This window comes from Phalangium opilio, unplaced genomic scaffold (assembly GCF_054372755.1).
Source record: "Phalangium opilio isolate 3A_F unplaced genomic scaffold, DU_Popi_V2 ptg000042l_1, whole genome shotgun sequence".
Taxonomy (NCBI): Eukaryota; Metazoa; Arthropoda; class Arachnida; order Opiliones; family Phalangiidae; genus Phalangium; species Phalangium opilio.
The window spans coordinates 1,578,336-1,595,311 of NW_028324166.1; the positions used below are offsets into that span (position 1 = coordinate 1,578,336).

At 36.8% G+C, this 16,976-nt stretch overlaps 4 protein-coding genes across 7 annotated transcripts; 2 read left to right on the forward strand and 2 right to left on the reverse strand.

Annotated features, from left to right (window-relative positions):
- The first annotated feature begins 62 nt into the window (after nucleotides 1-62).
- On the forward strand, nucleotides 63-5,104 carry LOC149678172 (glutamate receptor U1-like). Of its 2 annotated transcripts, XM_089836182.1 has the most exons (8): nucleotides 63-243; nucleotides 733-833; nucleotides 1,491-1,584; nucleotides 1,652-1,816; nucleotides 1,882-1,990; nucleotides 2,494-2,720; nucleotides 3,402-3,649; nucleotides 3,787-5,104. In XM_089836182.1, exons 1-8 carry the CDS (start codon nucleotides 187-189, stop codon nucleotides 4,025-4,027), a joined length of 1,242 nt encoding a protein of 413 aa, XP_089692308.1. In that variant the 5' UTR covers nucleotides 63-186; the 3' UTR covers nucleotides 4,028-5,104. The 2 variants fall into 2 exon arrangements, with proteins under 2 accessions (XP_089692308.1, XP_089692309.1); XM_089836183.1 differs by lacking the exon at nucleotides 733-833 and having other exon boundaries at nucleotides 124-243.
- LOC149678173 (uncharacterized) lies at nucleotides 4,926-8,928 on the reverse strand. Of its 2 annotated transcripts, XM_089836175.1 has the most exons (5): nucleotides 8,765-8,928; nucleotides 6,618-8,602; nucleotides 6,114-6,547; nucleotides 5,765-5,955; nucleotides 4,926-5,364 (listed from the first exon to the last, which is right to left on the reverse strand). In XM_089836175.1, the coding sequence occupies exons 2-5, from the start codon at nucleotides 8,583-8,585 to the stop codon at nucleotides 5,096-5,098; spliced, it is 2,862 nt and encodes a 953-aa protein (XP_089692301.1). In that variant the 5' UTR covers nucleotides 8,586-8,602; nucleotides 8,765-8,928; the 3' UTR covers nucleotides 4,926-5,095. The 2 variants fall into 2 exon arrangements, with proteins under 2 accessions (XP_089692301.1, XP_089692302.1); XM_089836176.1 differs by lacking the exon at nucleotides 8,765-8,928 and having other exon boundaries at nucleotides 6,618-8,751.
- Nucleotides 8,929-9,620: 692 nt separating this feature from the next.
- On the reverse strand, nucleotides 9,621-12,391 carry LOC149678174 (uncharacterized). The gene is made up of 3 exons (XM_089836177.1): nucleotides 11,067-12,391; nucleotides 10,327-10,884; nucleotides 9,621-10,110 (listed from the first exon to the last, which is right to left on the reverse strand). Exons 1-3 carry the CDS (start codon nucleotides 11,673-11,675, stop codon nucleotides 9,844-9,846), a joined length of 1,434 nt encoding a protein of 477 aa, XP_089692303.1. The 5' UTR covers nucleotides 11,676-12,391; the 3' UTR covers nucleotides 9,621-9,843.
- Nucleotides 12,328-15,897, forward strand: LOC149678175 (motile sperm domain-containing protein 2-like). 2 transcript variants are annotated; one of them, XM_089836185.1, is made up of 7 exons: nucleotides 12,328-12,518; nucleotides 14,120-14,266; nucleotides 14,485-14,571; nucleotides 15,014-15,168; nucleotides 15,339-15,438; nucleotides 15,553-15,677; nucleotides 15,737-15,851. In XM_089836185.1, exons 1-7 carry the CDS (start codon nucleotides 12,437-12,439, stop codon nucleotides 15,770-15,772), a joined length of 732 nt encoding a protein of 243 aa, XP_089692311.1. In that variant the 5' UTR covers nucleotides 12,328-12,436; the 3' UTR covers nucleotides 15,773-15,851. The 2 variants fall into 2 exon arrangements, with proteins under 2 accessions (XP_089692311.1, XP_089692310.1); XM_089836184.1 differs by having other exon boundaries at nucleotides 15,553-15,897.
- The last annotated feature ends 1,079 nt before the right edge of the window (nucleotides 15,898-16,976 follow it).

The following is a 16,976-nucleotide window of genomic DNA, read 5'->3' on the forward strand; positions in this document are numbered from 1 at the left end:
GAAAAACCTTTTTTGTTAATATAACCCTTCGCCATTGTGTATTTTTCGCGATAAGATGCCGCCCAGATTTTAAGTGCACTCTGTTTCATCGATAAAAGGCTTCGAAGTAATTATATTTAAGTTCAAAAGAAACACAAGTCATTCTCGCAAACAAAACCTAACAAACAAGAAACTGTAATAAGAACGATGGTTTGGAATTCGTGTTCCTGTTGGGGACAACAATTGCGAATCACTTATATTCAGGTAAACTTTAAAAATAGACAAGTTTTATGAAACTTTTGAATTTTCAAAACTTTATATCATTATGATTTATCCCTTCGAAATATTAACAAAGGTATATAGAAATGACAGAAAGTAAGGAGGGAATAGATCTCTGAACCAATTCTAACTATGTTCTTTGGGCGATTTTGAGTCGAAAATGTTCTTTGACATTTTGTCGCCCGGGCCACTGATTTCGAGTTATGATTCGATTGTTTTAGGGATGACCCCTTAATTCTTAATTAATTTAGTAATCATTGTCTTAATCAGTTTAATTAAATTTAAGGGGTCATCATTAAAATACTCCAATCTTAACTTGACGGCAAAATTAACTGAACATTTGCGACTCAAAATTGATTTCCCAAAGAACATGACAGACGTATCAGAAACATAATGTATATTTTCTTATGAAACGCGAAGTGGACTTTGATCTTAACACGTCGTTGTAGTAGCCTAATTTAATCTTGATTACAGACAATCTTGTTGAGTAAATTGAAGGGAAAGGATAATGACTCGCAATTAGTGGGATTTGAAGCCAATCTGCTTAAGGTTCTGTCATCAACATTAAATTTTACGTAAGAAAAGTTCACAAGTTGATTTCTAAAATGATTTTCAAACTCGCTCTATGCTCCAGAATGCTTGAGAATTATTGAAGGGATACTTCCATCTAGAACCTTTACTTTTCTTAATTGAAAGACCGTATTAAAATAATGCATATATCAATTGGAACCATGCTTCTATGTACAATATTAAGGAAGATACGTGCTATTAAGTTTCCGTAATGGATGGAACTACGCGTTAGGCTTCACCGCCCGCAAAGCACTGGGGAGTACCCCTATTGGACGCCTAGTACCACCTGACGCATCCATCCAATAGGGATTCACCCCAGTGCTTTGTGGGTGGGGAGGCCTAACGCGTAATGCCATCCATTACGGAAACTTAATTGCTTGTATCTTCTTTAATATTGTAGATAAAGAGATGGTTCCAATTTTGATATATTCATTATTTTATAAGCTCGTATGATTAAAAATGAAATAAAAATTCTATAAGGATGTATATCTTTAAATTTGGTCAATAATGATATTATAAAGAAGTACGACAAGCCTGTACTCACGACGCAGTATAGTATTTTGTCTGAATAAAATTGTGTTGTGCAACAGACATTTAAATATAATACTTTCTTAATTCAAATTTAACTTATGTTCCTGACACGTTATCACAATCTCTCACAGATACACACTAAACGAAGCCGCGAAATCAGACTTCGGAAGAATGTATAATAATAATAGAAGTTGGTCTGGAGTAGTTGGTCAGCTGTCCAGAAGTGTAAATTCAATTAGATTTCGATTTTACAATTTCGCCAAGGCTTAACCAACTTAACTATTTCCCTTAGGAAATGGACTTTGCTCTGGCTAAACTAACTGAGACTTACAAAAGACGTAGCGTCATTGACTTCAGCACACCGTATTATTTCGATAATAAACATTTCTTCATGGGATTAACAGATTATGCCAAATACCAAACTGACTTTTTCTTTTTAAGTCCTTTTCAATTACAAGTAAATTATATAAGATATTCCTCCTACAGTTCTCATTAACAATTAAACATTAAATTAATTAACAGGTATGGATAGCCTTATTAATTTCTGCCGTAACTACGGCTATGTTCCTTCGTTACAATTGGTCCGGTGTAAAATTTTGGACTTTTATATACGGTGTCATTTTACACAAAGGTACAGTACTTAGAAAGCTTGAACATAAAATCAGGGATATTAGGCCTAGATGTTTTGAGAAGGATTCGTGAGAAATTGTGGAAGCGTCATGCGCAGTAGGGACGGGTCTACCGGATTTCTAATTTTTAGAACCATTCAAGGTCAATGATGATGTGGGGACGGGGAGGATGTGAAATCTGAGAGAAATAGGCGCGCTAACTGTGGAACGGCTTAGGTCCGGTGGAACGCAAAAAATGGGGGAGGAATGCTCGGAATACCACTTCAAACAGAATTTGTCCTTGAAAGGGGAAAACCAGACGGCATGCGTTTCAACGAAGACGCTAGATATTGCTCTAAACAACAAAGACATTGTTGGACCGGTAACTTTGAAGCCCAATCTAATATTAGTCTTTGCTGTTTACATACCCTCCGGATGTTCCGTGTTAACCCTAAATCAAGCAGACGATACTACGGATCCCCCCTTAGAAAACTTTGGACTTATTTTACACCTCTTTTTCTTTCAGGAGGATATCCAAGTCTTAAAAGAGTGTCCAATAAAATAATTACAACTTCGTGGTTAATATCCTTAACGTTTATAATTATATTCTACATGAATTCGCTGAAGGCATCAACTAGTGTCCAAAAATATAACGCTATCAAAACCCTGGGTCAACTGGCCAATCATCTTCGAGCAAACAAAATCCCAATTTTAATTCGAGAAAAAAGCTCAGTTGTTGATTTCATTAATACGGTAAGAACAGAAGCTTATTATGTCTCTCTTGGAAGTAAATAACTCAAGATAATCAACTTATTTTGAGGGGCCAGTCACTCTGTGTAATCGTTGTACATGGTTGTACCTTTGTCTGTACTAAATTCATTACGTCTAAAAATCCTTAAAAGTCCTGCCAGTGACAGTGATAAAATGATTGTACATCCCAATCAAGAAGTGATATCTAGTTTATTAGGCAGAAGGTATAAATTCGCCACACTTCCAGCTTATCTCCAGTCCAAACGTATAGTAGGTCCGGAGTTAATTCCCTCCTCTAAATTACAACCAGCAGCATCTCATTGGTTCTTGAAAACTCACGTCAGCGCAACGCGAATGAGTACGAAAATTACTAGTATTTTCCGACTGAGGAGAGGCACGAAATAGCCCGGCCACCTTTTACGTCCCCCTCCCTTGTATTTTGAAAGGGGGACTGGCCGGGACTATGGCGCGTGAATGCTTAGGCATCTTAACCTTCTCCCTAATAAACAAGATATCGCTACTTGTCCAAATTATAACTTGTTATCGGTGTGCCCTTGTGACAAAACGTCATAGAAAATTTTCCACTCAAATCGATTTCCTATAGAGCCATCCCATTATACTTATAGGTCCAATAATTACCCTCTCTTTTTGGAACACACTTAATTGTAATCCAAATTATTTCAGCTGGAAACCGACACTGGAGAAATCTATCGCAAATTATCGACTTACGTTAATGAAATTGGTCGCAAAGAACTACAGCAAACGTCCGAGGGCAAAGCGGCAATTATAACAGGCAAAAAACAGTTGCCATTGCATATGGAAAAATTAAAGCTGCATTTTAATCTCAATATTATAAAAGAATCGTTGTATTTCTACAGTACAGCGTTGGGTTTTAGGAAAAACTTCACTTGTAAATATTGTTTTAACGAAATGTAAGCATGAAATAATTATATTATACTTTAGGGTATACCTAATTTAGGCCTATATTTAGTGTGATCAAACATTAATTTTAAATTTTTAAGTCAAGAAACTTGTTCGTCGATTTAATTTTGCATTACGATATTTCTAGAATTCAATTATTGAAGGAACGAGGTCAGCTATTAAAATGGGAACGAGACGAATCTAATATTCGTCGATCGAAAAATCACGTCGAAACGACGGAGACCAATGGCGGCAGCGTACAAGCGCATTATATTTGCTTAAGAGACTTAAAATCCACATTTTTGGTCTTGGTTTTCGGTCTGATTGGATCCATTATAGTGGAAATTAATCTCACGATTAGAAACAAATTAAAGCGCCTTAAAATTTAAAAGAATTAAAAAATATCGACCGTCATTTTAGAGTCTGGGAAATTCGCCATAAAAAACTAAAAGGCTAAGCTTAGCTCGACGTCACGTGATGGTAACCTGACCTCGTAGTGAGTTAGATTAGGCCTTGGTTTGTAAAGAAAAGTAACACACCATGAGGTTAGGCTTAGGCTATAAGGCTTAGGTTATCTCCAACCCCACGCGCTTTCAATTTTAATTCTCAAATTATTCGTAAAATTTGCCTACAAATTCAACAAATACTCATACAGAACTACAATTATAGTATATCATAATATCATCTACGCTACACATTGGCCTACGTCATGCTCACGCGGTTAGTTTCTAAAATTATTATTCAAACTTACCTTCTTTGTCACAATGTGGGTATTTGATTGCATTTCACACTGGAAATTAACAGCGTTCATTACTAATTTTAAAACGAAATAAATGAAAGAAGAAATTACGGGCGCGACTTGGGCTTGCCCCGAAAAAAAACGTGTTGTTCACCCTTGAACCGAGCAGACAAGCGTAGGAGAACGTTTCACGAGTCCGTCCGCCAGATCACGTGACTAAATCTAATTTTAGGGGTGGGGAGTTAAAAGGAAGCCATGCTTAAACGCCAGACGGAAGTAATTTTTTTGCAATCCCAGAGCACAGAGCGTAGGGGAAAACATTTTGTTTCATTCTCACCATTTCTTTAAATTTAGAATGACTTTGATAGTAGAGTTCTAGCTCCCTTTCTCGCTTTATTAAATATTGCTCTTTGGTGGCAAATTGCCAAAACCAATCTTTTTTACTTTTAACGACAGCAAATGACCTTTTATTATTATTTGAATAAAATAATTTCTTAAATTGTAAAATTTAAATCGAAAAAATTGTTAATGACATCAATTACATCAATTATATATCAAACCAAATTTTACTTTCTCAACTTAATTTATTTTGCTAAAATTTTAGGCTTTCGTTTATTTCTGGTAAAATTTTATATTTCGTATAAAAACCATAAAATATTCTTGTAACGTAAAGGTCATTACCTTTACTTCGTCTATTTTTAAATGAAATAAAAATGTTTTAAGCCTCGTCTTCGAGGTTCTCGTCAGTCGTTACGTTCGGTTCAAAGTCATCCAATCCAATCATGCCTGTAATTATTTCCTCAGCTTGTCCAGCATCTAAATCCATTTCTTCTAACGGAACCTCTACAACTTCGCCGATAAATTCCACTTGGGGTTCATCAGTCCCTGCTGCTATTGGTTCATTAACGGGATGGGGAAGTTCACTTGTAGGTGTTGAAGTAAGGTCAGCTTTAAGGAGCGGGTTTTCAGGGTCATTGCTTTCCACGGCTATTTCAGAGAAATTCCGTGAATGTCACGGTTAGATTAAAACATCTATAGCGATTGCCAAACACCGGGATAGATTTAATTTTAGAAGTAGGAATGGAGAACAGAGTAATTTCTGGGCGTACGTCAAAGTCCCGGACCCCCTTCCACGGGACGGAGAGGTATGAAGAGGTGGGTCATAGCGACAGAGGTAGAAAGGAATTACGTATTTTTCGCCGTCCCCGTCAGCAACGTCATCAAAGCGTAGTTTAAGCGAGCCAATAAAATAATTTAAAGTTATCGTTACGTGTTGGAGGGAGGGGCTCTATACTGGCTGGTCTATGAGTCGGACTGAAGTAAATACTAACCGTCTCCATTCCTACTTCTAAAATTAAATCTATCCCTGGTAAAAACGCAAACTTACGTAAATTAGAAGATTCCAAGGATGAAGGTAAGTCACTTAGAATTGACGTTTGACCTTGATCGTTTTTAACGGATGTTATCATCAAAGGAGTAGCAGCACCAATCAAATACTGGGGTGAAACATCAGGAAACGATAATTCTTCAAATCTCAGGTACACCTGGTGAACCCTCAAATGACCCAGAGCTAAATATCTAAAGAGGACACGTGATTAATTATCACGTGAGTTCCAAGATAAAGTTCAAGGTCTTACAGTCTTTAAAAAATCATATTCGGTAAGCCTAACGCACCATTTTTACTATGGGAGGGGGAGGTCAGTTTGCCATCTTATTGCCAAAAATTCCATACTCACTTATTGCTCAAATGACTGGTACAATTGCCGTGTTTACATTGGAATGGCTTCGAAATTAAGTAATTCATTTTCGAATGGGTGTGCAGGTTGAGTTCTCTTGTGCACTTGATGTTGACATCGCACCATTTGCAATACATGAACAATTCGTCACCTTGTCTTACAACCGAATGCATCTTTGCCGTTAAGGCTCTGTGTCTCGCTTCAAGGGGCAGGTTACGATTGATGCAATTAACGCTAAGCCCTTGAGTTCTAAACACGCGAGGTTTGGGAATTGGTGCACTTATGGGAGTTACGGATTTCCTTGCAGCTCGTTGTTTCATTTCAGAGTTCATCCTTTGTTTTACTTGATCCGATAATCTCTTAGTCAAATTTGAGATATCAATACAGGATACGGGAGCGTTTCTTAAATAATCAGGTAGTACTCCTTGTCGCAACTAAACATTAGAAGGCTTGCAATTAAACCAAACTACATAAAAACAAGGTCAATTCATTATTTCTACTTACTCCTTCCAAATCTAGTAACAAGGAGATTGGGCTAGGTTGATGTCCTTTGGCTTGGTGTTCTTTCATGTGATTTTCCTCGTCAGTCTTAGAAAAAGCTGAGAATACCTTTCGGCAGATATCGCACGAAAAACAGTACAATCTCACACCATGAGCTTGCACAAGATGAAGAGCCAACTGCATATATTCTTTAAATTCTGCGTGGCAAGCGTTGCAACGGATGTTGCTGCTAGTGGCACCCACACCACCAACAAAATTCGCCAACTCCAAAGAACGCGGTAAGTACGTCGAAGAGATCCCTACTTGCGTCCTTGAAGACCTTTCTGCCAGACATGGTACGATAGGCCTAGACAAGATAGATTCTTTTCTTGGTGACTTTGAATTGACGGTACTTGCTAACGAACAACTTCTTTTCAGCATTGAACTGCTTTTTCCCCATTTTGAACCACTCTTTGTAATGGGGAATGTTACATTTAGCAGGTCTTTCTTCGAACGTGGCCTTCTTGAAATGCTAGTTTCGCCGGAACTCAGACGCGAGTTTGATGAAGAAACGTCACTTTGCGAACTTGATGATCCTTGCGATTGGATTGTTCTAATATCCGATGGCGACGTGTCTTGCTGCATACTTGTAACACTCATTATTCCTCGTGAGTTTGAAGAACCAAAGGAATTCAACCACGAGTTGATTTGTCTTTGGATCAGTGAAGACTCTATCATTGATCGATCACGAAGCTCCGCCACATTCGCTACACAATTTATAGCCATTATACTTTGTTCCAGACTTTGAACGTTGCTTTCAGTTGGCAGACCAGAACTTCCTGGCTGTCTACTGTTTTCTCGTGCACTCGCTGTTGAAAGGCCAATACCGGAAGTCGACAACGCAATATTAGGTTGAATAGTTACACTCATTATAGGTGGTGAACGATAAGTCCCAACTGTTCTTTGAAAGCTTGAAGATCCCGATATTGGTAAGCGTGAATTTTCACAAGCAACGGTAGCGCATAGGTCATTATGCGATGCGCGTCTACGCAGCCTTTTAACAGTCAGAATATCTGGTAGGTCAGAATATTCATGCGCGTTTGTAAGACAGACTGGAAAATATCTAGTATTTTGTTGGATATTTCTAAGGGTTTCTTTACTGCCTCCTGAATTTGAAAGAACGACCAAAGTAGGTCGTGTGGGATGTTTCTGAACGATATAAGAACCTCTTGGAGTCTGAACATAATACCACCTTTTAACGGGCAACGACCTATTTTCCGAAGATGCATTTCCTTGCGAGCTTGAAGCGCCAATAAGAGCCGGTGAAGAATTTCCCTGCGAACTTGAAGCACCAATAAGAGCCGGTGAGGAATTTCCCTGCGAACTTGAAGCACCAATAAGAGCCGGTGAGGAATGTTCCTGTGAACTTGAAGCACCAATAAGAGCCGGTGACGAATGTTCCTGCGAACTTGAAGGGCCAATAACAGCCGGTGACGAATGTTCCTGCGAACTTGATGGGCCAATAACAGCACGTGACGAATGTCCCTGCAAACTTGAAGGGCCAATAACAGCCGGTGACGAATGTCCCTGCGAACTTGAAGCACCAATAAGAGCCGGTGATGAATGTTCCAGAGAACTCAAAGCGCTAATAATAGCCCTCGCGTAAGGTCCTATCAAAGTCGAAGGTCCAATAAGAGGCTGCGTGTTACGTCTCTGCGAACTCGAAGGTGCAATAAGTGCCTGTGAGGAATGTCCCTGCAAACTCGAGGCGCCAGAATGTCCCAGCGAAGTCACAGCGCTAATAAGAGCCCGTGAGTAAGGTCCTAGCGAAGTAGAAGGTCCAATAAGTGCCGGTGAGTTTGAATCGCTATTGGTCGTTATCGTTAAATTTTGTTCCAAGCTCAAAGCAGTGGCGTCAATCAGCGATTGAGTTTCTCGTGAACTTGAGGAAGCCGTTGATGACGGTTGATCGTAAATATAATTTTTATCCATAACTAAATGTATTTATCCTTAAGATTTAAATTAGTTAGAATTATATTCAATTAAATGAATAAATATTTTACTTCTAACTTATTACGATCAAATTCAGAATCCAAATGAATTGCTTTGTCAAAACGTAAACAAAGTACGTTTCTTGTTTAATTTTCGTAGCTTTAAAATGTTAGACTTACCAAGATAAACGTACGGCCATTTTTTAAAGAGAAGATTTTTTTTATTTTGTTATTAGGCATGATAAAACATGGAATTTTCTAGCAACAAGATAAGGGAAGTAACAGTGAGAGGTCCTATGGGAAGAAGTCAATAAATTTGACGCTAAAATACAATAGGCCTTTTCGAAGTAAATACGTTTGTAAGCAACCCTCAGTATCGGGACATAACAAGGGGGTTGATACATTGCCATCCGTCTATGCGGACTCTCATGATACAAAAACACCACGGCGCATGCGCCGAAAAGTGAGATGGAAGGCAAAGTTTTACCCCGTGTCGTTCCCTCTTAGTTACATCGAAATGGTCGGTACCAATCTCACTTCGTATGATAATTGAATATGCCTATTTATGAACTCCTTTCGCCTGAGGGTAGAACGCCCTGCTTTTCCCCCCGGCAATATTATGACTTTATGTAAACTCTTATTGAAAGAGGTCAGGGTTTCAATAAAGATAGTCAAATCAGTAATTTTTTATTTGCATAGCATGTTTTATTATAAAATGTTGTTTCCTCCATTAATTATTTTCTGTGTAAGAAGTATCAATATACATTTTTTGTGAAATAATATCTCCCAATTTGACCTTACAGAAACTCTTAAATTTATCGCATCAAAGTTAAGTTTTCACATCAATTGAGGGCAATCAAATAGATTTCAAACATGGGCCTCTTCAGTGAAATATTAAATTTGTAGTATAACAAAGTCAAAGAAAATGTAAGTCTATGTAGGAAAGAATTTGTTCAGTGACTCTTAACAACGGAATGGGAAATGATACTTAAGAAACATCTAAGAAATTAGCAAAAATTATTTATATCAAATTCAGGTTTATTATCTTATTTCTCAAATAATTATAAATATACAAAATTTCTTTAATTTCTTTTATATAATTCAATTTAAAACACATAAAAGCAGTTATATCTTAATATCATTATCTAATTTTACAATTTTAATTTTAATACAGTGAAACAATCATTATCGTTGATACTTTTTCTCTTCAAATAAATCCATCATAAGTGCAAGCTCATAAGTTAATTAAAATTATCAATTTAGAAAGTGTAACATGCTTGAAAGTTATGTTCCATGGGGAAATCCTTCAGCGACCTTATTCTAATGGTGGGACCTCTATTGTCTTTCCTAAGTAAAATAGCTCCATTTTGTGCCCAGGCAAATTTGAAATTGTTGACTAGAGCGAATTCTTTGGTACGATTCAGCAGTTGTCGGTTGTAGACGGTCAGTTTTTGATTGACAAAGATCTGGTGAGGTGCTAGCGAAGGGTCCACACTGGTAGCCACAATGCCAGAAGTCTTTTTGGCCTAGAAATGGTTAAGGTACCACTTACATATCACATTCCCACTAACTTCTTAACAGGTGTCGTTCTTGCCTAAGTTTCGAGTCATTGTTTTTGAGAACAAGAGAGTTTAACCCTACCCAACCGAACTTAAACTAAGCATTGTTAGTCCCATGCCCACTTCTGTGGAATCGAAACCCAGACAAACACGATACCTTAAGGATTATTAACATATGATAACCTTGAAAGCCGCAATCCAATTCTGGGCAATTTCACCATCCTTAAACTGAACTTCAATAATCCTTGGTTTGAAATTCTCCCAGCTGACATCCGGTGTTCGCTGGGTTTTGACGACATCTTCCTCTTCCATTTCGACCCCCAAGACCTTGGCCAATGATTTCAGTATGGATACCAAATCTTCATCCAAAGTTTCTTCAATGCCAATGATGACGATGGTGTCCTTGAGTCTATCCTGGTCCAGATCATTCTGTTGAAGGTCATCGAAGTCCGCTTGAGGGCAACTTGGTTTCTCGTAACTATCATAGTGACCCGAGTCCGACCAAGTGTTCTGGTATCCAGGATCAACTTGGGGGAAATCTCGATCGTAGAAACGACGTTCCAGTCGGCGTACATCCTTGGTCAAGTCGTGGATGTCCATTTTGAATTTGATGGAGTGTTCTTCAATGGTCTTTTTCAGCTCCGACAAGGTTTTGTTGAAACTGGTAATTGTACGGCGTAACTCGGCTTTCTCGTTCTCTTGTCGATCGAGGTATTCGTTGATTAGAACGTTACTGCCAGCCTGTGGAAAATTGCTTTACTATAGTGTCAGGAACTTAAAGTCCTAATGAGGACTATCGAATAAGTAATTACGTGTCCCTCCCCTGTATTCCTAGCCTTAAACAATTCTAAGAAATTCAGAATGACCTTCATATACTATAATCCTAATCTACCCTTGATCTAGGGTAAGCTAAGCCAACTTACCAATTGATTTACTTGTTCCTTCAACCTTCCATCACCGTCTCCGAGAGTTTCCAGCTTTGAGCTCAATTCCACAACATGATACAACAAAGGCGCCAAGGCCCGTTCCACGCAAACTGTTACGGATTTCTTCTCGGCATTCTTCAACATATGGGCGATGTCTTTGAAGCACTTCTCTTCGGCGATATCCAATGGTGACCTCCCAAACTGATCATAGGCGGAGCAATCGGCTCCCTTGATCAACAGGTTCCATACCATGACCCTCTGATTTGCCATGACCGCCGAGTGAAGAGGAGTTGATCCATCATTGGCTAAGGCGTTTATGTTGGCACGGTAATCCATCAGGATAAGGGCTACGTCATTGTGTCCGTTGAGAGATGCCCAATGTAAAGGACTAAGACCGTAATGGTCAGCGATGTTGACGTCGGCTCCGTAACTGATTAGTGACTTCAGGGTCTCCGTCTTGCCGTAAGCGGCTGCCCAGTTTAACGCCGTCCAACCGTGCTGTTCCTCCGTGGAATTAACGTTAATTCCTTGACCAAGTAGACTTAACAGGACATCGATCTTGCCCTGGTAAGCCGCATCGTGCAAAGCGGTTATATATTCTGCCATTTTTAAAGAACTTCAAATGTGAAATGAATTTAACGTTGCACTTGAATAATAATTATTGCATCGGTTTTCTAACTAAACTCAAAAAATAATACGTATATAATCTAATTGCTAATCACGTGACCATACGTATATGCGCCCTCTACACTATCGTTAAAAGCCCGCGAAAAATAAAATTAAATTAAAACAACAAAGGCTTAACGATGTGTTGGTTTCTCTTCTAGTAATTTATGGAATAGTCTATAAAAAATAGAAAGATTATTGAAAACCAAATAAGGGTTAGTTGCATATCTACTTTAAAATAAAAATCTCTGGCATGTAAGCTTTGATGGAACATAGTACCTTTGATGTTTTTTAAATCACTAGTATTTTAAGAAAAACTTTCCTTAATGATGCTATTTTCCATTGGCATTTTAGTAGAGCACGGAGTATTTAGTTTAATGGAAGTGAAGCTAAAACCTTGACTAAAAGTGCGTGATGTTAACATACGACCCTTTAAATATTTCTCCTTGGTGACAAATTGCTCGAGGGCAATAAAAAACGGTATTTTGTAAACGATAATTTTATGGCCTGTCGTTTAAAATTGATGTTTTTTAAGTTTTCGTCGAAGGTTTCTTCCGTGCGTTGGTTTGATTAGTAAAGTCATATCGCAGTTGATTGTCGTCTTGTAAACGTCTTTGTTTTGGTGCTTCGGTTATTGCGCGGTATCTTCTTCGTGTCTTCGGTGTTAGTCGCAACTTGTAATCATTACTAAGTACTTAAGAATGGATTCAACTGCCGCTCCAGATTATAAGAAACACATTGAGACTCTACGCAAGAATGTCCTTGAAGATACGGCGAAATTGGGTAAGTTTATTTACGATAAAATTAATTAGGTTAATTTATGTAATTGTAATTATGAAGTGTCAATGGTAAATAACTTAATGAGTAGTTCGTTTTTTGTCGGTTATTGTATTGTACTTTATTCAAGTTAATTATATTTAGTTTTAATGTTTTAAATCGAAGTTTGTGGTAGATTAGACTCGTGCCTCTCTTCTAATAAACGGTTTCCTTAATTAGTTTACTTAATTAAAGGCGTTCTTAGACTGATTTTATGCATTTAATTTGTGCGCTCAGATGCTAAAGTTCAAAGGTTATTTTACACAATTTTTTAGCCAAAAATGCGTCATTCATTCACACCTCAGTAGAAAATATTCTGAGTGATGACTAGCAATTTTGATCGTAACTTAATGCATATACTTGTAAAATCAGAAGCAGAATATCTGCAATTGATTGCATAATATGTAGCCTACATTATAAGTTGAGCTTCAGTTTAAGGCAGTTGCGAGAAACCACGTCCATTAAAGGCAAAGTCTAAACTTATTAAAATTTTCCAGAAGAGGCTGTAAATCGTTGGTGATGTTTTAGCAAATAACCTTCTATTCCTCTAATTATTACTCCTTTTATATTCACCTTCCTAACGTTAAGAAAAGATTTTAATCTATTATGCGTGACGTCACTAGTATGCGTTGTTTCTTAATAGGTTATTTATTGGTATAAATGAATATTCACCTAAAAGAATTTTATAGTCTGTAATATGAAATATTTATTTAATGTAGAGGTGTCTGTAATTTCGGGTTCAGTTAGCAATTTACTTCAAAGAGGTAGTGTTTATAATGAATTAAAATCATCGAATGTTAAGATTAGCGCCGCATTAAATTAAATGAGCTTTTGGTCATAGTAATGTAATCAGATAATACGAATTTTATCTTGGTTTAAATGTGCTTTGTCTAAACATTCTTCCACTAAGTACACTTGAACGTGAGACGCTGTTTTATTGACTCTGACGTCAATAAAAATATACAAATAAACCTATAATTAAAATTGAATATGAATTAATTTTATCACTTCCTCAATTTAAAATTTAAATTGATCAATCATCTATCGGTGCCGAAATCGGTAAATTCTGCCAAACAAGCTAATTCTTCATAATCAACTTTTTATTTTAAAATCCACTTAATAATTTATTAAGATTTGACCTTCAAATATTTAGTGTTTTTTTTATTATTTGAAAATAAGCTGTTTAATTTAATACTTAATACTATGCATTAAGGCAGCGTTACACGGAATTTTTTGAAACTGATATTTTAAATTTCACAATTGCTTTACAAAGTCTAATTTTAATGAGGTGGATTACGTTTTGGGGTGTTCAAAGATCGATTTAGAAATCAACTGGTTTTTAGTAGGTTCCATCGGTTATTCAAAATTTTATAATTGAATGATTATAGTTCAAATAGTGACTTTTAAACCATAAAATAGACCAAAAAATGTTCAATTATAAAATATGAGGTGAGAAGTATTTATTTGGCTTCTAAAGTTCCATTTAATATTTTTAATACTAATATATTAATTTAAAGATGAATCAATTCGGTGAAGAATTCTTGTAAGTTTTACGATTTTAATTTCAGCCGACTTCGATGAGATGGACGTGACCAAATTTCGTACCGATGACAATTATTGCGAACGTTTCCTGATTCATAATCAAGGCGACGTTGACAAATCTACCGCCATGGTTAAAGAATCACTGAAATGGAGGAAGGAATTCGGCGTTCGTGGTACGATATATATTCTAGAAAGAACCCAAATAACATCTAAGAAAGATAAAAATACTCAATATATCTGTAGTTTAGGGTCTTTGTGTTTCTCTCTATAACTACTGTTTCACTTAGTACGAAACGTAAAAGATTATTGAAATGCAACATTTCACTTAATAGTTTCTCAGAACTTATAAAGGGTTTTTCAATTCTGGAAATAATCTATATTATCGTTGCAGGTATCAAAGAAAGTTCAATTCCACTCGATATGCATAAACTGGAAAACATCTACAACTACAATACGGACAAAGAAGGCTCACCTATAAGTAAGTTTATTAACATACACCCAAGGAGCATTTAACACACAATGTGATTAATTAGTAATTCCATGTCTAATTTCCTGACCTGTTTGAGGATAGCTTAGTGTCTGTGAAGAGGGCATCGAAGGGTAGATATAAATAATTTGAAATACGTCATTAGGTACCACGTGACAAAGGCGTGGTTTAAATAAACTTAGTTCCATTTTATTTCGAAAGTAACCGCTTCGGAATAATTGAAGCCGCAATGTCGCGCAAAACAAGTCCTGCTCCATGTGGAGTCTTTGTATGTCGGCGTCACGTGGTACCTTTGACGTCTTTCAAATAATTCTTACCCATGGCTCCTTAACAGTCACTGTTTTAATATGTGAATGCACTTAATATCTTAATATGGTTCATCACTCGTTTCAAGTTTTTGCCATTAACTTAATTTCTAATTTGATATTTTCAGTTATGATGATCGTGAAAGACCACAAAAAGGATTCGGAGAAAGTGGAGGATGCCAGAAGAAACGTCGTTTATTGGGTCGAGAAATGCTTGAAAGACTCGCCCACCCAGAAAGTTTCAGTTGTCTACGATTGCACTGATTCGGGATATGCTAATATGGTAAGTCATATTACAGAATCTTAATTAGTACATAGTTCTATGGGAAATCAATTTGGGTCAAATGTGAGTTACTTCTAAGACCGATTTTCCCACGCGGTCCACTTCCCTAAGGTTGTGTTTGAAGCGAATTAACAATTAAGTTCTTCAATTATATTTAAATTTATATGCAGGATTTGGAATTAACGATGTTTGTCGCTAACTTGTTCATCAAGTTCTACCCAGAGTCCTTGGGATACATTATTGTCTACGATATGCCATGGCTGTTCAACGGTAAGTTTCAAATTTTACAAGCCAATTGTCACTCATGTGGTGGTATTAGTGATACTAGGATAAATTGGGTTATATAAAACCAAGGAACCTTCAATAATATAATGAATATTTCAGCCATTTGGAAGGTGATCAAGCCATTGTTGCCAAAACACGCCCGTCATAGAGTTGTCTTCGTCAACAAAACTTCCATTAAAGAATACATCGATGATAAATGTCTTCCAATTAGAATGGGTGGTCAAGTAAGTATCTTTAATGTCCAGTTAAAATTAAAATCTAATTTTTCACTCTTGGGTTTAAGGACTCCACCGTGTACCAATACAAACCAAGTTCTTAAACAAGCAATCTCCGTAATTTAAATAATTCTTCAGCAAGAAGTTAATTTATACAAGTTTCATTTTTCGAAACCAATTATTATTGTCAATCTAATTTCAAATATCAATAAATTAATCAAATATTTTTTCAAATGAATTTAAGTCTTTTGATTTGAATGCGGTTATTTTTAGTTTAATAATTAACAATCGTCAAGGGAAACATTTATCGTTACATTATTTTAATTAATGTAAATATTGCAATATATCCATAAGCTAATACCCCTCTTTAAGTATTCTTTTCTAGGTCTATGGTGAATCATTCCGAGCTGCCACTGCCCTTCAAGTCAGCGAGCGGTGCGTTCAAAAGTCTTCGAGAGAATTTTTCACTGATAGCACCGCTCATGGCTTGTAGAGAAGTGTACAAAGTATTTCTGATGTCTGCCATAAATTAAGGGGGAATGTTCTTTGGGTGATGTTGAGTCAAAAATGTTCTATGACATTTTGCCGTCCGGAGCCCTCTTTCCAAGTAAAGATTCCTTAAATTCAGTTAAACTGAATGACAATGGTAATTCAAAGGGTTATCCCTAAAATACTAAAATCATACTTCGAAAATAGTTTCCGTTAGGGCAAAATGTAATGGAACATTGCCCATAGAACATCCCCCTAAATATATGACAGACCACTCCTCTATTGAAATAATTCCGACATGTAAACTTAATGATAGATTATCAATTTATGGTATAACGCTATCACACTCTTCCGAATTTAAACGGACCGAAATAATCTTTTGCAGTACTAACGGAACCTGTACAGTATAATCTAATCAAATTTCATGTATCTTTGAATACTGTCCTCTATTTTGAATTCTAAAAGATTGATCTGAAGGTACAAATTGCGGTTAGCCACTCGTCAGGCGACTTAGGGTGAAATTCAATACCTCTACTCAATTACATTGCGTCCGTCGGTAATGAATTGATCCTTTAAGAGTGATTAGCCCCTCGCTACTGAGAAGTAACTAAATCAAATAATAAGAACAAGTGTAAGACCGTCGTCAAGACTTGGAAGAGTGATTAACCTCTCGCACTAAACTGTTGATAAAAATTTTATCAGAAGTGAGGTGAGACTAGAAGTGAGGTGAGACTAGAAGTGAGGTGAGACTAGAAGTGAGGTGAGACTAGAAGTGAGGTGAGACTAGAAGTGAAGGGCTCTAGCATTGATAGTAGATCC